Genomic DNA, 23,822 nt, shown 5'->3' with positions numbered 1-23,822 from the left:
TTCACTGACTTGAAGTGACTGAGGTCATTGTTTGATGCGTCAGGCAACATCGAGCTTGACTTAAACATTGCTTTCCTAACGTTGTAAACAGAATTTAACAAATGAAAACAGATATAAATGTACCATCCAGCTGTTTGAGTCAGTATCGGACCGATGTCAGCGTCGGTACATCTAGTTGGTTCAGGTCTGATTGGTGCATCTGCCTGGTTTCTTCTCCAGAGCAGCGGCGGATGAGGCTCATGCGTTATCTTCCGTACAGTGAAGTCACCAGCCAAACCAAACTAATGGTCAAAAACCTGGAGCCGAGGAGAATTTCATTTGGTCCAGAGGCTCAGCTGCTTTCTCTCGGTCCCCCATCCCCCTCTTCCCTTTATCCCTCCATCAATCATCCTCAACAGCTCTGGACAAAGCGAATGATCGCCCCACACAGCACCTCCCTCCATCTGACCAGAATCTACCAAACATACGGAGAGAGATGAGGCTGTGGTCACCATCGTTTAAGCTCAAAGTGAACACCAAGACGATGTTCACCGTTAACCGGCTAATAAAGAAACATGAAATCGTATTTTGTGAAGAGGTTTTAAACACCAAAATGACAGGATATGGTGAAATATCTTCCTCCAGTTTGCACCAGTGTGGAATCGTGATCTGATCGTGCAACCTGTGTTCGACGATATAAAATGAGTTTAAAGGATTTGACGGCCATACAGACCTGGACACATCTGAGCAATACGAGGAGTTTAGGTTTCTGGAAAAGCTGTTTCCTTGCTCACACCAAAAGGCCTGATCGGTTTTATTCACTCCGGAAAAGCTCACCCGTGAGGTGTCAAAGATCGCTGGCTAAGTACGGGACAGACGGACACAACTGTGAGGAAGAAGATGCGTCTTTAGATTTATCCGTCTTTGGATGGATGTAGTCTTGAACTAGGGACGTTCAGTTTTACTGCTACCCTGTTATTGTTTTGTCTATCTCTCAAAGTGGTCCTGCATCCCGACTAGCTGCTTCTTATCACATGTTGTGGTTGTAATGTAGAACTTTCTGTGAAGAATTCAACAGAGATGGAAATCTAACTGTGAGAGCTCCTTGATATCAGGGTTTGTTAGTTTGTAAATGGCCCAACAATGTTTTCTCAGTGTGGGGCCAGTGTGGACGCAGAGAAAAGGGAAGCAGCAAGCAAGCATAAAAAAGAACCAGCATGAGGCAGAAATAACATCTAAACTTAGTCCAAAAGTCCGAGCGGATATGTGAACCAGAGCCACAGAGATGTAAGGTTTATGTTCAGTCAGTTTGTTTTGTAAGAATGTCTTTTGTCTTTATGAGAAGTACCACTGAGTGTTGTAATGTTTACCGCTCCATCTTTTATTTTCATCCTATTCCATCTGTTCCGGCTTTGCTCAGAACTTTGTGGAAAGTTTATCTGTGTTGACTCAAACCTTCACAGCTGATCCACTGAACGTCATGTCATTTCTTCTGCAGGTAGCGTGGTTACCAGAATTAATAATTAATTTGCTGTGCATACACATGCCTAGATATGTTTTGATAAATTCAATTAAATATACAGATTCCTTTAGATTTCATATGCACACTGTTACAGATATATTTGCAATAAGTTTATATTGGCCAACGTCAAGCCCTGGTGTTGGCGTTTGATAGCTTTGGATCAAATCCTTTGCAATTACTTATCAAATCTGTGTGAGTGGCGTGCATTGTTGAAAGTTAAATTACGGGGTTTAAGTTCACGACCATTTGTTACATGTTGTCCTCTTCCTCATTTCAAACAATGTCTAATAAAGGCTTCTTTGATTCAATTTCACTTCAATAAATTTGCATACCAAGTTCTAATCTTTATTATTTTAGTGATGACATGCATTAGGTGCTCGCTTGCAGCCTGAATGACTCATGAGGCTTGTATTACACCATTCAGCAGCTGGTCAGGCACCGCAAACTCCCACCTGGATGTGGCATGAGTCATCAAAACGTACAACCTCAGGAGGGACTTTTTTTTTCGGGGGGAACGAGTAACAACGCCCAGGAAGCAAAACTGAAACTTGATTAGAAAAGCAGATAAAATTCCTGAGTTTCCCAAAAGGTTACAGGAAAAGTTCCCGTATTAGAAACAATGCTGCTGAAGCTGAAAAGGCTTCATGTTCAAGTTAATGTAGAATTTGGTGTATACGGTATATTATAGAGTAGTTATGGTAGTTGGTGTCCTCCATATTTTGGAGGTTTCTTCTTCACGTCTGGAGCTCTGCAGCGACCTTTCTCTGCACAGCTGTCGTAGCGTGTTGCTCTTTCTAAAGGACTTTTGGTGCAGTAGTTTACTTGCCTGAGGAACAATATCATCATTGTTTGGTTTTTGTGGGTTTCGGTTTTAGCGTCACGCGTCGGTCAAAATGTTGTTTTATGGGCCGTTCCAGTCTGTCAAGAATATCACTGAGGTGGATACGGCGAATCCTCATCTTTTTTTTGGAAACCAAAATGTCACAGGCTGGTAGATTTAAAGGCAGGAACTTCCTCTTTAAATCCACACACTGGTGTGTGTGTGTGTGTGTGTGTGTGTGTGTGTGTGTGTGTGTGTGTGCGTGTGTAGAAACTCCAGCTATTCTCTTTGTGTTGCGTCCTCTTTCACTCGACTTCCTTTGTTGCAGCTTCCCTTTGCACCTACATGTCAAGTTGCTTCAGTAAAACAACACAATGGAGCACACTCACACACAAACATGCTTTGCTCAATCCCCACTTTTTCAAATGCGGTCAAATCGGCGACGCTCTGATTTTTGTGTGAATTGAGCCGACAGGTACATTTTAAGCCATTCATTTGAGATGATGGTTCCTTTTATGTCGTCTGGAGATCAGTCGGCACGTTGTTTCACTATGTCTAACGCTTCATGAAGAGCAGGAGGGTTTGCTGGAGAAGCACAGCTCCGTATTTCACCCAAATCATGAAAAGCAAATAAGGCCTTCCTCTGCAACAGTTTTTAATAATTGATTCATCTTTTGAGTCAAATTTACAAGCTAAAGTGTGAGGATTTGCAGCTTTTATTTGCCTGATATGACAGTAAACTGAATATCTCATGTGTTTGAGCTGTTAAGCTGTGACTATACTCCTTCAGAATGTTCTGATTGAATAGCTTCAGAACCCTCCTCCTCCTCCTCCTCCTGATGGAGGTGTTGAGGGGCCACCTGTCCTGGGAAGGAGAATGATTGGCTGATGGAGAGGAGATAGTGAGAGCTGTTCATCTGTCTCTCCTCCAGCCGCTCCACTCTTTTCCCATTTTCCTTTTTCCTTTTTTTTTTTGAAGCCAGAGGAATGTTACACATCCACAGTTTGCTGAAAGAGTGTGTGTGCATTTTGTGTGTGTGTCTTGTTTATTTGAGCCAGTGTTTGTGTGTATTTGTCTCTCTTTAGTGTGTTTGCTTTGTAAAGAGAGAGTGTGTGGGGGGGTCTGTATGAGTGTGTGTGTGTGTGTATGTATGTGAAATGGTGGGCAGCCAGTGTCATCATTTTTTTTACACCCTCTTCCCTACAGCATGCATATTTCATGGAACTGTTCGTTTATGTCGCCAGCAGGAGGGTTTCTTGGCCCAACCAATACACTGCCTGTGTGTGTGTGTGTGTGTGTGTGTGTGTGTCTGTGTGTGTGTGCTGTCCAAGTGTGGGGATACTAAAATTGAATACTATTGAATTATTTGAATAATTGTTCTGTTAAAAAGTATCTGTAAATGTTGGGAATCCACAGACAGACAGCTGCTGCCTGCGTGCTGCACCTGTGATAGAGCTTCCTGCTGTACGAGCCATCTGTGTTTGACTGATGTGTTTTTATTACTGCAGGGTGCTTCGGCCCCGAGGCGTCACAATTACTTCCTTTTATTCTTTTTCCCTCGTTGAATGTGCCTTTAATGTAGGTTTGTAGTGACAAAGGACGAGGACAGGTCTCTGTCCCGTCTGGTAAATATGTCTGTATGTTGAATATATCGGCCACTTTGTTAGTAGCTGTGTGTGTGTGTGTGTGTGTGTGTGTGTGTGTGTGTGTGTGTGTGTGAGACTATACATATGTGACAGCTGTACACAAGATGCAGTGTTTGGTCTGTAAACAGAAGCCTCTGCTCTCTGAGCGGAGCTGGTTTGGTTTGCTCAGGTTTCCTCTCAATGCGGGAACCGAACAATACTTAACGACCAGTCGATTGACAGAACATTTATCTGCAACAATACTGAAGATTCACAAAAAGCTTGTTTAAAAAGGGGTTACTGCGGGACTGACCTCATTATTTTAATGTGCTAGTGAAGTGGTGACAGTATAGACATCACTGGACAAAGTGGTGCTTATTGACAATAATGTGAAAATAAGAAAGGCTTATAAAGGGCAATCTTGGCGACTACAAGCTGGTTAGTCGGCGTCCAGCACCTCGTAGTTGTGCTGTCTGTTCCACTGCACGTATTATGATCCCTCATTTTCTTTGTGTAATCTGTCTGAAAGTAGGTGGAACTTGCATTTACTTCGTCCTCCAACGACTCAAACCAAAAGTGGAAGGAGAACAGCGGACATGAAAGCTGAGTTCCTGCATTGAAAAAGGGCTGAAAGACTTCTTTCTCTTTGATCACCACAGAACAGCCTCCTCTGGCTGACGTTCATGTCATTATCTGAAGCTTAAAAGATCAGTGACAATTAATGAGAGATGCTCTACATTTTGTCACCAGCAATCTAATCATACCTGTTGGTAATTCATCTCTCATGTCTTCTGCAAAGGTATTTACAAGTCTCTGATTTCAGTGTTTGATGAATGAAGAAGAAGAAGTATTGTCATGGGTGACTTATGTTATGTTTCAAGTGCTGGAGATGTAACTTGATGCACGTATTGGTTTGCTTGCAAGACACTGAAAGCTAGATGTGGAACAAGTTACAGTAACGTGCAACACTTGTGAGGTTTCAGTTCCTTTCAAAAGTACCGTTCATGTTTTAGTGCAACAGTGCAGTTCTGTGGTGGGACTAGAGGGGGAGGTTTTATTCACACCTGAGCCACTGGTGCTGAAAATGAAAGTAGTTTTGGACCTCTAAGATGATTTTGGTTATATTTGAGCATTTAAATGATGCTCATATAGCAAAGTAGGACAGCAGTGGAATAAGGTTCAGTTCTATCCTCGTCAACATTGCAAGCAACATATTGACTTGGCTCTATTCCTACGCTAGTAGTATCGGAACATCTCTAGTGTTGGTGCAAACATCTCTAGTGTTGGTGCATCTTTGTGTTTTTCAAGTCTAAAAAGTAGCTGCTATGTTTAGGCCACAGAAAATAGCCTACAGCGCTCATATATGTCATTTTAAAATGTCAATTAAATGCAAGACTCCAGTGTCGCCCAAGAGGAATCGGCCTCATTATAAAAAAACAACAAGAAAATCTCAAAGGCTTAAAGGTTTAATCCTTTATATGGACACCACAGCACACATATTCTGTACATAACAATTCTAACTGTACATATAATTGATTAGCCGGAAACACTAACAGCCCTGTGTGCTTTCTCATTTAATGGGCGTGTGTTTGTGTGCGTCTGCGCTTTTTTATTTCATCCCTGCTCTGTCATTAAAGGAGATGAGGGGAGGATGTTTGTCCAAGACATTCTCTCAGGCTACCGTGTGTGTGTGTGTGTGTGTGTGTGTGTGTGTGTGTGTGTGTGTGTGCGCGCGTTACAACAAAGACTGCGCAGATTCCAACATGCATATGTGTCCGTGCCTCTATTTGTCTGATGCACTTCAGATTTGCTTACGTTGAGGTCTGTCTCAGAGCTATAATTTGTCGACGTGGTTAATGAATGTTTATGCCGGCTGCTAGTTAATGAGCTGAGGTTTCTTGTTTTTGACCCACCTCCACCTTAAGACGAGGAGCTTATGCGTTGCTCTTTCTAATTTGTCCTGTTTCCATTTGCTCTGTATCTTTGTTCTAATCAAGGAAAAACACTACAATTAAGGATTGGTTTATTTTTCTTACTTTGTTTAATATCTGAAGCCTCAAACACGCTACGATTGTCGGTAGCTGATTATTTCAAACAGCAAAGCCTCTCAATCCCGACTCTTTAAGTTCAAGGCAGTTGTGCTTCCTTTGTCTTCACCATTAAACGACGATTGACGATTCAATTCTGGTGAAATTTTAGGTCGAAACAGTTTCCCCTTTCAGGCCAATAGCTTGTTTTTTTGTGTTTTAGAGGTGAGGTTTTTGAACCTCTCCTCAGTCATCTGCAGCAAACAATTCGAGCCTTGCTCAAGGGCAGACTTCAATGGTAATAACTCTGCATGTAGAATACATGCAGTTGTGTTTCTCTATATAAATCTAAGCTGGCCTGTGTTTGTTATTTTAATTTCCTGAGCTGAGTAATGGGATTCCAGCATTTGGTGCAGCGGCGTCTTATGATAATTAATCACGGCCTTTAAACTGGTGCAGGCAGTGCTGAGTAGTAACATTCACTGAGGGTACAACTTACTTTTGCTTTTCTTTGTTAACTTTCACCTGCAGTTAGTAGGACTGTCCTCGACCAAAGCAATTCACACGTACGTCTTTGTCAACAAGGCAATCAGTCGATTTAATCCACAGAATCACACACAAGCACCACTTTGAATCTTGTGCTTAGCAGAGATGTGGTTATAAGTGTAATATTAATGTTCAGCATGAAACCTTAGTCGACTAAGACCAAAACAACAACGGGTTAATCCACATACACATTTGGACAACTGGTCTGGTGAGATGAAGAGCTGCTTGCTCACTGTAGTTTTGGTCCAACCTGAAGTCAGTGCAGGCAACACTTTTATCACCATGTTCACGCTGCAGCTACTCCATCCCACGACCCCCTGCGAGGTTCAGCCTCAGCCTCGCGTTCAGCATGGAAAAAGCCTTTCTAGTGTTTTTTTTATCACTCCCAACACGGACAGAAGGCCACTGCATCGAGTGCACTGCTTCCCAGTGTCGGTGGTGTCTGTGTTATCCAAACAGGAGATGATCCAGCTGACGACTTACACGTGTAAGGAAATTAAGGTGTTCTCATGGTATGCATTGTAGTGCAATGAAATGCTTTTTTTGCCAGAAGGAAAAATCTACAGTGTGTGTAGTTGTTAAACATCTGTGAGGCAAACGGCCAGCTGTGCCGTGCTAAGGCATCTCAATGTAGGGAGCGATTCAGCGCAGACTTTGGCATTGCATTAGAGGCGACATACCAGCAGTGAGCCAGATGAAGACACCAGAATATTGTTGCAAATCATCCAATTATGCATTTCACATTCAATCCTTCCATTTATTTTGGTACGTGGTCAGGCTGACAGTGGCAGGAGGGCTTCTTCTTAAGCTGTTCCCTGTGAGAGCTCCGAGGCGTAGGAAGAGTAACGCTGCCTTCACACAAAGTAGTAGTCCGTCTTTGGCTTCTCATAAATCTGCAGCTCTGTGGGTGTGGTGCGTTGAACGCATAATTCACACTAATTTACAGACAGGACTCTGGACTGAACTGTTTTCTGACACAGCCGCCGTACTATGCAGGACGCTTTTCATTTCCTGTTGCACCGCTCGTTTCCAGAGTGCAGAATAGCTTTGTTTTTTGTCTGTTTTAACAATAATTTTAATTATGCGTTTTTGAAAGAGTTGTTAAACAGTGATGCCAGCATAGCGGTCCTGTACCTGGGCTGGAGACAATCCCTCAGTCCTGTTGTGGAGCGGAGGAGTAAAAAACTCAGCTTACTGTGGGAATCAAAGGACAAAAATGCCCCAAGAAATCTCAGAATGCGACTAAAACTGTTATTGAGGGGAAAAAATTAATTATGGCCAAATCCTAAACCAAGCCATCATTTTATTTTCATTTAATTTCCATTTCCGTCTATAACACGGGACATAAAATTAAATGTTTTTAACTGTAATTTGACCTGGTTTATTTATCTGATTCTGTTTTGATACTTCTATTATATTATCTACTTCTTAGAATGTTTGTTATCTTGTATTTTTACTTTTAGTTATCATACATTGTTGGATTTATTGTTAGCTTTTTTGTTTGCATGCATTGTTTTATACCCCAACACCATCGTAAATAAGGGAAACCTCATCATTGGTCTTTCGATACTGTAAAATAAAAGCTTAACTCCAGATGTGCACACACAACAGTATGCTTTTTATTTACTCGTGTGTGCACAGGGTGGAGATTACTGTATGCATTTTAATCTTTGCTCATTCCACATTAAAAACAGTAGAGCTGCAACGTAATGAATCGACTAATTGATTCAAATAAATTGCCAACTAACTCGATTGTAAACGTGATTGGTACTTCATACCAGTTTTGCGTCCGTCATGAGTGGCATCTCAGAACTTGATTCCTCTTCCTCCTTCTCATCATCATCACAGCAAATGGTGATGAGCCTGCGGGTGTCGGAGCTGCAGGTGCTGCTGGGATACGCCGGGCGCAACAAGCACGGACGAAAGCACGAGCTGCTGACCAAGGCGCTGCATCTGCTGAAGGCCGGCTGCAGCCCCGCCGTGCACATGAAGGTCAAAGAGCTCTACCGACGACGCTTCCCCGCCAAAATGGTTTCCCACTCAGAGCTGGCCATGCCCGGGCCGCACCACCCGGCCACGGCTGGCGTGGTCGGGGGAGGGGGCGCCGCACTGCCCGCCGGCATGACGCAGTTGGCGTACGAGGGCCACGGCGGAGCCCCGTCGCCCGCCGCCTTACTGCCCCTCTCCCTGCTCGGCCCCGGGAAGCACGAGTTAACCGGGCTGACGCACCACCTGTCCGGCTCGGCCACGCTGCACCCGGTCCACCCGGACGTCAAGCTGCAGAGGCTGCCCTTCTACGACATGCTGGACGAGCTCATCAAGCCAACCAGTCTAGGTGAGGGCAGGCGTGAGTGGGTGTTGAGTGAGAGGTGGATATAAAGGGAATGATGCATTTAATCACTATGTATGCACGTTATATTTGCACTATATATCATAACACTGCAGGGTAAAATGAATGAGTATACACATTGAATGGAGAGACAGATTAGCTTTTGGTATTGCGTCAAACCTGGTTTCAGAAAAATGTGTATGACTGAGATATGTTTGTTTTGTGTAGCTTCACTAAGCCAGAATTCACATGGCTGCTTCAAATGACAAACTCTGTGTAGAAAAATGCAAGAAAACACTATAAAATGGAAGGTCGCAGACACAGATATATTTACGGTAACTGAGACGTAACATTTTAGTGCACGTCATCCCTCTCTCTCCATATGTTTCCTGTCTGTATCTTCGCCGTCGGACTGAAAATGCCGAACAAATAATCTGCAAGGTTGTGGATATTTATGTCAGTGTGACATTCCCATAATAATCATGGCAGCAGTCACAGAAAACATTGATATTTGTGTTTCCGCTGTCGTGGAGAGGCTCCCTGCCAGTGCTGCTGTTGTGCTGCCTGCTAATGCATTGACACGGCACCAAAAATGTTACTGCAAAAAATATCATTTGCAGAGTTCAGAGTAGACAGAGGCCACTGTTGGTTCAGAAGAGGTGTCAGTGAAAATATTGATCAATAAAGGATGAAGAGTTTCCTTCTCAGATTCTACCTCTACGACCTCTTCTACTACTTATCTGATAGTGGTTGTACTTGCTCAGCTGTATATTTCTACTAATGAGCAAGAGAGCCTGAGTTTAGTCTATTGGATTGATATGTGACTCATATATTTGATCCCAGTCTCTTCCACACAGTGAGGCTTACAGCCTATTAATTAAACACTGGTATCGGATCGGTACTCGGTATCGACCGATACACAAAGCCCAGGTATCGGTATCAGAACTGAAAAAGTCGGGTCGTTGTCCCTAGATTAGTCAAAAGCTTGAAACCAACATTAAACAATTAATCATATATTTAGTTTTCATTTGTTGTGGATACACAGCTGTAGTGAGTCCAATTGATCCTTTATAAGTTTAAAATTTAATATTTTAGGTTTTGATTTGGTCTCTTGTTTCGCACAGCACTACAAAAGTAGTTTATACTCACAAACATAATTAAAGCATCAGAAAACTTGCAGATAAAATAACTATAACAAAAAATAGTGTGTTCATTCAAGACCTCATTACTTTAATGAGAACAAATATCAAGAATCTTATATCCAGTCTGCTCTTTAGTTCACTACTTATTAAGAGACTTTTGATCTTTGTCTCGGTCAGATTTCATATTATATTAAGTGTGCATCCAGCACCCAGACTGCATTTAGCATAATAACAATCTTTGGGCTCAGGGATGTATTGCAAATATATGGAAATGTCTAGATTTTCCAACATTAGCATTTTAATGGAGTAAGGGACCATCTCATGATTAATTTGCCTGCAGATGCATGTACAAACACAGCGCCTGCAGCTCTGTCATCACACCATCTTTGTCCTCTTCCCTCGGCCTCTCTCACTCCATCCATTTCCTGAATGTCCCATCCCTCTCGGCCTCCTCTCTCTCTCCCTCTCTCCCTCTCACTCCGTCTTCCATTCTCACTCTGTCTCTGTGGCCATCATCGGTTAAAATTTGCATGCAAAGTGATGAAATCATATAGACGTGCACTTGTGCCCGCAGAACACACCCTCCCTTCATTTGAATCTGAATCGCGCATTCACATCATTCTCTCTCTCTCTCACACACACACACACACACACACACACACACACACACACACACACACGTCTGCATATACAGTACTTTTAAACACAAACGTACTTTCCAATAAATAATGCATGCTGATCGTATTGTTCTCAGAGATGGCGAGAGCGCAGAGGGATGAACGAGAGGAAACCCGTGAAGGAAGATGGTGCACATCGTTTCACAAAGCTGAACATTTTTAATTTGCTTCAAAAAACGAGCCTCTTTATCCTAAAAATAATGGGGGGCAGTAATGGAACCACTTGATTAATTGTGAGTCGCCCCTCATGGGCAGAATAGAAGATTTTCTTCTCTAGCTTTGCTGTAGTCTCCTCTCTCCTTGTTCAAACCCTTTTTCATACTCTGCCTCTTCTCTGCTTCTTTACTTCTCTCTGATCTTCTGATTACTGCTCAATCCCTCTCTCTCTCTCTCTCTCCCCCCCCCCATTGTTGTTGCCTCTCCTGTTGCCTCGCCTCCAGTTTCTCTCTCCCTCGCTCTCTCCCTTCCCCCACTTGCTCTCTTGGTTTGCTAGATTTCTTTTTTTTTTGCTGGTGGAAGCTGATTTTGTTGGCCATGAATGTGCTCAACCGGGATTCCGATAGGGTTTTTACAAGTGCAGTGAAAGGAAAGATTATGATTTGTTTGGTGCGTCCTTGCATCTGAAATTGGAATGAATAAATCAGAGTAAGTCTTTTTCCACAGCTCAACTGCAGGTTATTTGTAAAATTCAGAAAATAGTTTTTGTTGTCTGTACTCAACGAATTTGGCATTCAAGTAAAAAAAGACATAAATAGCTAAGGAAACGCCAAATATACAGTGCAGTAAGAAACAGCACAGCATAACGGTTAGTTCATGCCAGACGCATATCATCCCCGTATTTAATTGTTTAAATATGGGGATAGTTTCAGAGCGTCTCTCCTGTAAGACATACGTATCGTTGCTCTCGTCTGTCCACAGCAAAAGTGATAGAATTCATTATTTTAAGAATTACATAAGAGAGTTCCTGAAACATTGTTGTGTTTTTTTTTAACTTACACATATGCTGCCACACATTTCAGCTCCTCAGCACACACACCAGTTCCATAAATCAGAATCGGAACCGTTTATTGCCATGGTATGTTGAACATACAAGGAATTTGACATGACGGGAGGTGCATAACATTTAACAATCAACAACAATCAACACAGTGCAAAGTAACATATTAAAATTTAGCCCGACTGCGGATGGAAAGAAGCTGTTCGTGTGTCGTGAGGTCTTGGTCCTGATGGACCTCAGCCTCCTGCCAGATGGAAGGGGCATGAACAGTTTTTGTCCAGGGTGAGAGGCAAATTCATCCCTTCAGCTGAGATATAAAGATTTCTGCGTGTTAGTTCTGACCTTTTGTTTCTCCGACATGCATATTCCTCTCTTGTCGGCTTGCAGGCAGTAATTTGTTTTTGACTTTTTGCACAATCTGTACTATTTTAGGACTTCCCAAGCCCCTACATTCTAGAGCTTTTTAGTAGAAGAAGCTGTGGGTTTGTTGGTTTCTGTGCATTTCCCAACACTTCACGCAGTAAGTAGTGTATGGACGTCTACTATATAGGACAACAATGTAAGTTGTAATGTAGCTTGATTTAAGAAAAGCCTTGTACAGTATTACCCATTTGAACTCTCTCACTGTGATACCTCTTCAAGCTGCAGCAGCATGTATCATTAATGAACTTAAAAACATAGCCCGAGTCCTCATAGTAGCCTCGTTTCTTTAGTGCATGTGATCGTACTTATTATCCCTCTCACACCTCCCCTCCCTCATCTCTCCCCTCCCTCTCCGCTGAGTCTTCTCAGTTTGGGGGATGCAGGTGAGTCGGGCCTCTGTTCATCCCTGGTCCAGCACCAGCTACTCCTTTATCACCATGGCGACCTCACTGGTTGAACTCTCCATCATTACCTCGTCCTCGGCGGAGAACGAGGCCTCTGTGCTCATTATGGAGATCATTGTGGTGCACATGCATTATACATGATTTAATCACCATATCTTCAGGAATCGGATGCAGGCCCCTTTTCGCATTTGATGAGCGTTTCGTGCATAATGGCTTGTTACATGAGAAGATCGCTGTGATATTCATACAATGGAGGAAAAATCGTGTGGTTTGAAAAAAAAGGAAAATGTCTCATCAAGTGTTTGGAACAAAGATGAGTCGTCGCTCCATGATTTTATCTTTGAAATAATCTTTAAAAACTTCACGTCTGGGTTTAATTGTTAATAAAAAAATGTCCCGCCCATTTAGGCAAAGTAGTAGGTCACTAAAGGAAGCTATCTTCAGCTCTACATACAGTTTGGTGCCATCTGTGGGTTCCGCTGTAAACACAGTAACATATTAACTCATCATACCTGATACGAGCGTCACACTGACAAAACAGGTTGCCTAATTTGTCCTAAACACGTTACCACTTTTGGGCACAGCTTTGCATCTTTTGATGAACTGTTGATGCAGTTTTTGAACTTTCACACGACAATGCTCAACAGTTCTTGAGTAATTGAGAAAAGTTCTCCTGAGCTCATATATTAAGGAGCCATCTCACTTTGTTGTGGATCCAGTTTTCTCGCCTGCCACCCGACATTTGCTAGCAGACACGCAAAACGGCTACTTGTTCGGGTACCAGTCATCAAAACGGGAAAATAAAAACGTTTTTGAAATGAACACATAAATTGGTACACTTCCTGTGATTGGTTCGAGTGGTGTTCACACCAGAAATGAACCGCTCTGGGCGTCACTCGACAGCGGTACGAGACGACCCCCTCAAGACGGACCAGACAGCGGCTGTTTGATCCGCACCAGAGTTTGAGTCTGTCGTTTACACCAACCCTAACGAACCCAATCCAGCATTCATGTAACCGACCGAACCAACTCAACAAAACTGACGTGAACGCGCTCTAAAATCTTTCTATCCCAGACAAAGCACGATATGTTGTATTTTATCTAAAGTTGTCATTCAACCAAAAAAGAAAACGAGGGGAAGAGAACTGGGCCTTTATGTAAGAGCTGCCAGTAGAGACGAGCCTTTACCTCGAAGTAAATATATTTATTTGTATTAGTCGAAGGACCCCCTCTGTTTTGTGATCTGCTCTCCTTCGCTGTGCTAATTGGCTCGTTCTGCTGTTTGACATAGAAACCCTTTCAGTGGTTCAGACGCAGTGAATCCTTCAGTGTGTGTTGTTATTAGATTAATTAATAGATCTAATCAACCCCATCCAAGAGTAACTAGGCAACAGCCCAATCATTTACAAAGACTTTAGTTTTCATCATTGTGGGACACCAGATTAGACTCATCCAGACGTTGCTCTCTTCATCACGGCAGTTATCCTCCCTGCTGGAGTGTCCTTGAGCAAGCACACTTAGCCAGGTTGCTCTGTACCTCTTGTTTTTCCCTTGGATCTGCAAGCGAATACGTGTCGCACATAATGTGCATTCACGTACGTCTCCTGCGTGAATCAGTAAAAATATAATATCACATACATGATCAGCTTAAGCACCTCGACAATCGAAACACGAGCTGAGATTTACCCGCTCTCGCTCTGACCGCCGCGTGATCCCGAGCAAAAAATCTTTATCTCTCTGTAAACAACTCGGCCTTCTCACAACAAATGAACATCAACAAAGGAGCTCTGGCTGCTCTGAACTATAAACACGCTGCACAAAATGGCCTCCCTCTCTCAGAGCGTATACGACCGGCATTGTTTTCTTCTAAGTCGGCGCATCATCGTCCCTGATTAGACGGACCCGAGCCCTGATTGTAACTCTAAACAGTTCTCGCTCATTTTATCTGATCTCCAACATGAGCAACGTCGTTTCCTTCCATTTGACCTTACTATTAGTGTGCTCCATGAAGTAATGACAAGGGCATGGCGTTTACCGCATGAAGCCAAGCTCTAAAGACATGAAATGCCTGCTATAGTGTATATACATTGATAGGGATAGCAGGGTTCAGCTGCCAGGCCGAGAAAATGTAATTCCAGCCTCAGCAGTCCTGCAAGTACACTGGAATGCCTTAATGAGCGCTGTCAATATATAACTGCACACCCTTATGCATATAATAAAGGATAATTGCTGCTGTTAGGGGGGAGGGGACGTAACACTTCTGGAAAATGTTCTTTTGACAGTGTGTGTGGGTGTAACATCCAGATCTGGCCTTTTTGTTTTCAGATCCTTCTAACATTGTCGTTTTGAGTTTGAGTGACGCTGAAAGGATTTGTGTCTTTGTTCTGCCCGTGAATGTTGCTGTATGTTGGGTTTTTTCGTGTGTGTGTCCGTGCGTGCGTGCGTGTGCCTGCGTGCGTACGTGCGCCTGTGGTGCACTAAACAGAGAAAAAGTAGCAGAGCCACTAACAAGTTAATAAACTCCAGCTGGGCTTTGTTGTGCTGAAGACGGGCTTCAGAGCTGAGCACATTCTCTGTAGCTTAGCTCACACATCTTCTCTTCAAACCAGGACTAAACCGGCACCGAGGGCTTTCGAGGTTTCTACTGACTGTCGGGTCACAGTCAGCATTGACAGAATATTCATATTCATCATTAGTCCGAGCTGGAACATAAATCTAGTTTGGTCATAACTGTGCCGGGTATAAAGTCTTGTTATATTTCTCTGGTTTGTAAATGACAAGCATTTAGTTCCCTTCCTCCCAGTGTGACCAGTAATGGTAGTCTTCTGCATGTGGTGGAGGAAGTACTGCGATCTTTTACTGCAGTAAAAGTACTAATACCACACTGTGAAAACAGTCAATTGCAAGTAAAAGTACAAACATTACTTAAGTTTAAATATATAAGCAATGTCTGCATATTTACTTAAAGTATGAATAGTAAAAGTACAATTGATGTTTTAAATTTGGATAAATATTACAGTATGTTGCACTTTACTGCTGTAGATGTTTATGGTTGTGCTAATTGTAACTTCTTTATATACAGTTGGGTAGTTTACTCTACAGCAATTCATCATGTTCTATAAGATCATCGTGTGTCTGCAGCGTCGCTGAGAACCACAAATCTCTAAAAAGTCCACTTTTCACGAGCTCATAGAAACAGTTTCCAGCTCAACTTCAAATAGTTTATCCATCTTTAAGCAGGATAATTTTCTTAAGTACAAGTTAAATAAAATAGAAACACAGTACTCGTGTAAAGTACAAGTACCTCAAATTTCTACGTGATTAAATGGACTTTAAGCAAATATTTGAAGGTTTGCAAATGTTCCTCAATTTCACTTTGTCAAACGTTCACTCTGATGACGTGAGCTAAACACTAATGTAGCAGCCCTGCAATAACTCCATGAAGGTTGTAATGTTCAGTCTTTGTCAAACAGTTTTAGAAAGTTGTTTATTCTACTATATGGTACTTTTAGATGCTGTGGTTCGTGAGGCTGTACTGCCGGGTGTTCCTATTATTTTGTCCACCCTATTTATATCAGTGAGGGTAGATTAGATATTAGAAACACTAACCCGAATACACTTCACCAACACTACAGCTTCAACTAGCCTTTATTTTCTGTAATTGAGAAACTATAAGAAACCTCTCAGACTATAGTTTCATACAGAAAACCTAATAAAATGGCAGCTAACTATGTTTTGTGTCCTCCCTGGTTAATTTCCTCTTCACTGTAAACATCAACCCATTGGAGATCATTTTCCCATCTGTCACTCTGCCCACCACCATCTGTCTCTCCATCACATACATTTTACATTATTAAACAAAGTCTTATGCAGCATGTTGGCTGGTACAGCAGACAGCGGGGGACACAGACTGTGTCCCATGAAGGACAGAGAGTCTGCAGGTTCCCATGTCATACATCATGCTCTCTTACGTCACATTTAACATTACTCCAGATGGCTAAAGCACAAACATCTAAACGGTTGGATTGATTTCAAAAGTCGATGTCGAGCTGATGAGATTTGCACCGACAGAAGCTCAGATTTGTTTGTTGTAATGACACTCGTGTCTCAAAATGAATGTCCCAGTGAAACGTTCACATTCTAATAAGCAGCACTAACAGAACTACGATTACATGCAGGGACAGAAATGGGCTCAATAACAGTAATTACAATTCTGTTTATAGCATCATCCTATTTGTGTCTTCTTCTTTCAGCGACGTTAAGCAGAGACTTTATTCATTGAAAGCGTATTCTGTATTTGATGTCAACTAATGACGCTTCTTTCCTCAATTACAGAGTTTCTGTCTCGACTAAACGTGATAAAAATCAAATGTAGCATCCTGCATGCCCGTCTTGCGTTCTACTTAACAAATGATCCAAAGTCAAACATGCTTTCATCGCTTTGTTTATATTTTCACCGATATACATATTTGATAAGACTGCAGCTTCTATCAGGGTTTCTTTGCTCAGAGAAGAAAGACTGAGACAACGCACATCAGAATAAGATCATTCATGTTTGAAGCCTGTTTTTATTCACGTAACCTTTGGTTTGCAGCAGCAGGAGATAGATTTGATGATAGATTTCGGTTTCACGTGTCAGTGGAGTCATTTTTAAATATTAGTTCTGAAACTCTCCATAATTTCTCAGTTAATCTACCTCACACAGACACAACACACCAAATGTTTTCCTCCATATGACAGTATTTTCAGCTTTTACTGAGGCTGGGTATGGTTTTATATTTTTCGATATTGATCCAGTTCAAATACCATAATGATAGTTTTTAACAAACCTTACACTGATGAATGTATTTTTGACTTAACATAAGCCAAACTCCTCAAATTTAAAATCATAGTTTGACATTTTAGGAAATATAATTGTTTGCTTTCTTGCTGCAAGTTCTCTGCGCTAAATATGAAGCTGTAGCAAGCAGCCTGTTAGCTTAGCATAATGACTTTAAAAGGGGGAACAACTCTTAAAGAAATAGTCTATGATAGAGGATACATTTGGCAAAAGGTTGATTTAACTCAGACAATGCCTGATCATGGATATGTATAATCTGAGCGTTTGATGCCGGGTCTCAGCACTTCAATAGATCAGTACCAGAAAAGTATTACAGTCTGACATCAAGCCTCAGTTTTAATATCACAATGTGTCCGAAAAATAGAAACACTGTGTATGCATCTTAAATCACTGGAGGTAGAGAAGCCACTGTGGGAGTTTGTGTGTGCGTCGGGGTAAAAGTAAGTTTGTGTGTTAGAGAGAGAGCGAGAGAGGAAGACATCCATCAAAGCTCATTTCAACCCTTCTCATATCTCTCCCAACCACACACATTGAACACCAGAAAAAAAAACCCGCTGCCAGAGAGAGAGTGAGTTATAGAGCGATGGAGAGATGATGGGGGAGAGTGAGAGAGAGAGAGAGAGGACAGAGTGAGAGAGCACTTTCTATTTATAGCCCGTGTGCCCGGAGAGGAGGAACACTGTAGTTCGAAAGCACACTTGGTGCGTATGATTTTGTTCTGCAGTACACAGACTGCCGCTCCTAAGATGCAGGAACAGAAAGAAGGTGCATCATTAAAAAAAACCATGCCATAGAAATTATATACCATGTTGGTGGTAAGAATGTCTCTTAATTACTGTGAAAATGAAAGGCTGTTTGAAAGAAGGAACATGATTGGTCCAGTAATCGTCCCCTACATGGAGAGAAATTACCGACCTGTGATTGTCCTGCTGGGTGTGTGTTGGTCATGCGTGCACACCAATACTCTGCATGTGTTTTTAACTGCCACTCACCGATATTTTAAGTAATTAAAGCAGCAATCATGATTCAATTCGGTAACTTATCTTCCCCCTCACTTTACGCAGCCTTCAGGCCAAAAGGTTCCCACTGAGATTCAGCATGTCACTCAAGATACGACAGGCACACACACAAAAGGAGTTCTGTTATAAAACGTAAAAAAATAAAGAAAAGGTTCCACTGGTCTGTAATGCTAACTCACCGCTGTACGCAGCACTCTTGTGGTGAATGCTATAAGCTTTTGCAGTTGGTTTCCCTTTTGCAAACAACGAAGCCGTTTCCTGCAGGGACTGAGTTTAGACATCTGTCTCTCAGTTGGAATTAAAAAAAAAAAAAAAAAAAGGATTTTATTGATCATTATGAGGGAACGTTAAGCCCATGAAATTGGGGCGGGTTGGGTTGAGTTCTTACGTAAATCTGCAGAACTGTCTGTTCTGTCCACCGTTGCTGTGTGAACCGATAACGTCTTGTTAAACTGTTGAGTTTCAAGGTTCATCAGGATTTGTTCTGTCAAAAAACAGTACATCCAGAAATAGTTGCGGCTCATAACTCGTTCTTCTGTTTGTGTACAGATTACACAAACGGTGTACAACGTGTTAATAAGTGAGCTCTAGCAGTGTGTGTATTTTATTACCTTTGAACAGAGCTAAGCTAGCTGTTTCCCCCTGATTCCAGTCTTTTATGCTAAGCTAAGCTAATCGCCTCCCACCTCTAGCTCATCCTGAGCACAGACACGAGAGTGGTTTCGATCTTTTCATCCAACTCTCGGACAGAACTAGCATATTTCCAAAAATGTTGAATTATTCCTTTACAGTCAAACACAAAACACACTCATAGCTCCATGTTTCATGCTAACCTCTTTCTAGCACGTACACACACACTTTTCTTTGCCAACTTTCTGCCTCTTTAATGGAGGCTGGGTTAGTAGCACCAGTTATTTCCAGCACCTCTCCGTGGGCCTATAAATAGAGTGCACACACACCCACACACACACACACACACACATTTTCTTCCTCTTCTTCACCTTCGTGTGAGGCAGTCTGGTTTTGACGTCCAGGTACCAATAATGCTAATTATACAAGATACACTGATACACTTGACACACACTTCTTCTCTCTTTGTTTTATGCTCGTCTGTAGATTAAAACAGTCGTTTACTGTACTTTACTGTAACGCTTGGTCTTATTTATCTCACTGTCTTGGTGTCACTGACATTTGTTCGCTGTTTGAAACTTGGTGCATGCATGTGACTTTGCTGGTTACTAAAAATGTCTCCCCTTCCTCTGTCTCCCTGCCTCTGCAGCCTCAGACAACAGCCAGCGGTTTCAGGAGACATGTTTCGCCTTTGCGTTAACGCCACAACAAGTCCAGCAGATCAGCAGCTCGATGTAAGAGGAACACCGCCCTCTCAGCGCAGGATGCTGCTCATGAATAATTCATAGATGTACATCCTTTCTACAGCTATGGGGTGATAAATTTGTTTCTGTGCTCAAAGGGACATCTCGGGGACCAAATGTGATTTCTCAGTTCAAGTCCAGTTGCGGTTTTGCCTGTCGGAGACCAGCTGTCCTCAGGAAGACCATTTCCCACCCAATCTGTGTGTGAAAGTCAACGGGAAGCCATGTAATCTGCCGGTAAAGGGCTCCACATTAATCAGATGAACGTGGCGTCTTTTTGTTAAACTGGATCTGAAGAGTTCACTTGTTCAACCTTTTCTGCCTCGTCCCTCGTGTCATTTTCATTTGAATTTAACTTTATAATATTCACAACAAAAAGGCTAATTTTCGTTCCTTTTCCCCTCTGATATTCATGTCGGACATCTAGGGTTATCTTCCTCCAACCAAAAACGGCGTAGAGCCCAAGCGGCCCAGCCGGCCCATCAACATTACCTCACTGGTCAGATTGTCCACCACAGTCCCCAATACCATTGTGGTGTCGTGGACCTCTGAGATCGGAAGGGTAAGAACCAAAGTGTCACAGTTTCTAACAAGGGGCTCTTTGGTAATCAATGTTTTGATAAGTAATAAAGTCATCAAGTGATGTTACCAAACATTTGCTGATGAAAGCCTCTCAAATGCTTTCTTGTCCTTCTAAACTGATTATGTTGATGGAGACAGAATAGATTTGTAAATATCACATCAGGCTTTAATGAGTTATGATGGCTATGATATATTGTTTGTCATATAAGATTTAATGTTTAATGAATTATTAATTGCACAAATATGTATTTGCAGCCCAGTTTATCATCTTTAATCAAATCTATCCAATTATGCGAGACAATAATTAATATATGACTTACTTTCATGCACACTTCTGTCTGCACTTACTCATCTTTATATAATATTTTTGAAAATCATTGTTATAATTAATATGCCAATTTATACAACAAGTGGCTGCAAATGTTTTGATCCCATCTTGAGTTATTGTGTTTAAATGGATGAGACTGACACACCGCCACAACAAGAACATTTTACAAACGTAACAGAACAGAAACCCGACTTCCATTTTATACAACATCACTGCCTACAATACTTGTGTGTGTGTGCATCACATGCATGTGTGTGAGAAGCAGTTTGAAGTGGGATTCTTACAGCCCAAACAGCATTAAAGGGTGTAGCAGAGTAGGAAAACATTAAATGCATACGATGCAGGACACTAGAAGCAGACGTCCCCTGACTGCTGTTACCAGAACACAGACCGGTGCACCACCTGCAGTATCACACACAGCAGCGAAACTGAAAGCCAACCCCAGATTCACTCTTGTTTTGGAGCGAGCTTTTTTACACTTGGCGTTACACTTCCCTATATCTGTGTGTTTTGGGTATCGTTTCCACTATTTTTGTAGTTTCCTCTTGGATGCGTGCTTCTGCATGCATGGGGGAAGTAAATACAGACACCGCCACGCACTTGTAGTGGGTCATAAGTGAAGATCGAGAGGGATTATTTTTGTATGACGTTTTTTTTTTGTTTTTAGAAAAAATACTGGATGGTAACCAAAACGTCAGGGAAAGTCCAAACATATCACCCTGTATGGTCAAAATACAGGCTGAGTGAAGGCGGATTACAGTAAATAACAAAATCACCTTATTTAGACCAAATCAATCTGTTCATTTGACTTTTAAAAAGTATATTTTATACAGTGTAGCGTACATGATCTCATATGCCGAGTTATATTTAGTTGAGTGGCCGTAGAGGGCAGTGAAGAAAACATCTCACAGCAGAAGTACATACTGGCCTCAAATTCTTCCTTCCCTCGGTGCGTCTTCACACATGGCTGAACACACATTTGCCTCAGAGTAGTAAGATTGACTGAACATTACATGATAATTACATCATATTTAAACATATTGCCTGCTAAAGTTTCCTTGAGTAACACTGTTCAAGGACATTCTCTGCAACTGGCCCAGAACTTCACAAAAACAGTCACCAGGTGAGATTCAAAGTATCGGTTTGCACATTATTCATCGTTGTACGTATTCATGTGTCCACAGAGTTACTCCATGGCAGTGTACTTGGTGAAGCAGCAGTCGTCCACAGTGTTGTTACAGAGACTACGAGCAAAAGGCATCAGAAACCCGGACCACTCCAGAGCCCTCAGTAAGAACGGGCCACCTCTGAGAACCACTGATCCAGTATGCCGGATCAATATCAGGGCCGATATTGACATTATGTATAAGCACATTAAATACAGTTTCAGTACAAAATTCAGTGTTTCTACTATAACTTATTTTTCAAGCCCATCTCTGGCTTCATGTTATTCTACATAAAAAATGCCCCAATGAGTTTCACACAGTGATGTATACACATTTAAAATGTGGGGAGAAGGAGAGCACTGATGTTTGATCAGGTGTTAATATCAGTAAGGCCTGAGATGAGTCTTAACGCTGCATCCCAACTCCCTTTGAAGATAACTGTGTCTGTGTCGGCTTTATGAATCCTACTCGCATATTAGCTGACCAATGTATGTACAGTTAAGGACAGTGTGGTGCAATATGCATTCTTTTTTTTTCATTAAGTGTATATTGAATGCATCAATTGTCTATGTGCATGTGTTTTCTACTGTACGGGAAGTGATATAAGAAGATTCAGGTGCGGAGGGGACTCGGTCAGCCTCACACAGCATGAGGAGCTCTTAAACACTTGCGTGAAACACTTAAAGAAGTTGCAGTCTGAATTGAGAAACTGAGCATGTCTCCTGTTTGTTTCTCACTCGTGTGTGTGTGTTTTACTTCTCTTCTGCAGTCAAAGAGAAGCTAACAGCAGACCCAGACAGTGAAATAGCCACGACCAGCCTTCGAGTGTCGCTGCTCTGCCCGGTAAACAGCCTGCTCTTTATGAATTCAAGCCAGTGTTTAGAAATTCAGTCATGCCAAGACGTGTCCGTCCATTCTTTTCTTTGCATGTGTCTCAACATGCCCACATGCCGTTTACTTCGGGTTGTGTACACGATCTGTCAAATTGTCTTCTCAACCCCTGTCGTGCACCTTTTCCATGTGGGTTTGGCATGTTTGTTACATTTATGCATCTCGTACGTCCTTCATCCTCACTGTGTGTGTGTGTGTGTGTGTGTGTGTGTGTGTGTGTGTGTGTGTGTGTGTGTGTGTGTGTGTGTGTCCCCTCTTCATGCCCTGAATACATGTGTGTACAGCTGGGGAAGATGCGGCTCATGATCCCATGCCGGGCGCTGACGTGCTCCCACCTGCAGTGCTTTGACGCCACACTGTACATCCAGATGAACGAGAAGAAGCCCACCTGGGTGTGTCCTGTCTGTGACAAGAAAGCCCCCTATGAGCACCTCATCATCGACGGGTAAGATGACCTGTCAGGAAATGGTGCACACGGTGTATAATGGGTTAAATTGTTGGCTTTAGAGGTGCTGGTAAGACAGTGCCAGGCTAGACTTTATGCTACGCTACAGATCAACTTTTACTCATATTGACTAATACTTTTACTACTGCGTTTACTCATGACTAAAGTCTCCACAGAGTTTGTGTCTTTTGAAAGGAAATACTGCACTCATCAATCGTGATTTATGTACACTCATCTCAAAATCTAGAGCTTCACAGAATCAGTTGATCAACTTGTTTATATGATTCATTGAAATCATAATGTGAGGCCTTTCAAAGGGTTGAAGACCCCTCTCATGAGCATCCTGTAGGCTTGAAGGCTCTGAAACGTGTGTAGCTTTCCTCTTTATGGAGGACAGCAGCTACACGTACAGTCAGTTTGGAAACTTATTCGTTACAGCTTTTCAAAGCACCCTTACAGCAGAAGCCATTTTTCTGTTATTGATGTTCAGTATGTTCAAAACACTCACTCACTGACTATAATATAAGAAGATTGAGGTATTCACTGAATCACAGTGTTCACGTAAGCCTGTTTAGAGTAGGTTTCTTGTCTTTAGAAGTGGAAGGTCTTTTCCACTACACTCAGCTTTTGATTAAAAAATGTGTGTGTGTGTGTGTGTGTGTGTGTGTGTGTGTGTGTGTGTGTGT

The 23,822-nt window shown here is 42.2% G+C and overlaps 1 protein-coding gene across 2 annotated transcripts in view; it reads left to right on the top strand.

The window, feature by feature from the left end:
* LOC116384073 (E3 SUMO-protein ligase PIAS1-like) overlaps positions 1-23,822 on the top strand; it is a 37,144-nt gene that overhangs the window by 8,684 nt on the left and 4,638 nt on the right. For both annotated transcript variants that reach the window (XM_031848414.1, XM_031848413.1), the window contains exons 2-8: positions 8,369-8,855; positions 19,631-19,715; positions 19,823-19,961; positions 20,152-20,286; positions 21,819-21,924; positions 22,570-22,643; positions 22,976-23,136. In XM_031848414.1, coding sequence (XP_031704274.1) covers positions 8,369-8,855; positions 19,631-19,715; positions 19,823-19,961; positions 20,152-20,286; positions 21,819-21,924; positions 22,570-22,643; positions 22,976-23,136 — 1,187 coding nt within the window. The remainder of the gene's footprint in view (positions 1-8,368; positions 8,856-19,630; positions 19,716-19,822; positions 19,962-20,151; positions 20,287-21,818; positions 21,925-22,569; positions 22,644-22,975; positions 23,137-23,822) is intronic.

This window comes from Anarrhichthys ocellatus, unplaced genomic scaffold (assembly GCF_004355925.1).
Source record: "Anarrhichthys ocellatus isolate YVR2014 unplaced genomic scaffold, GSC_Weel_1.0 scaffold8, whole genome shotgun sequence".
Classification (NCBI taxonomy): Eukaryota; Metazoa; Chordata; class Actinopteri; order Perciformes; family Anarhichadidae; genus Anarrhichthys; species Anarrhichthys ocellatus.
The sequence above is the reverse complement of the archived record's forward strand: the minus strand, read 5'-3'. Positions and strand labels throughout refer to the sequence as shown.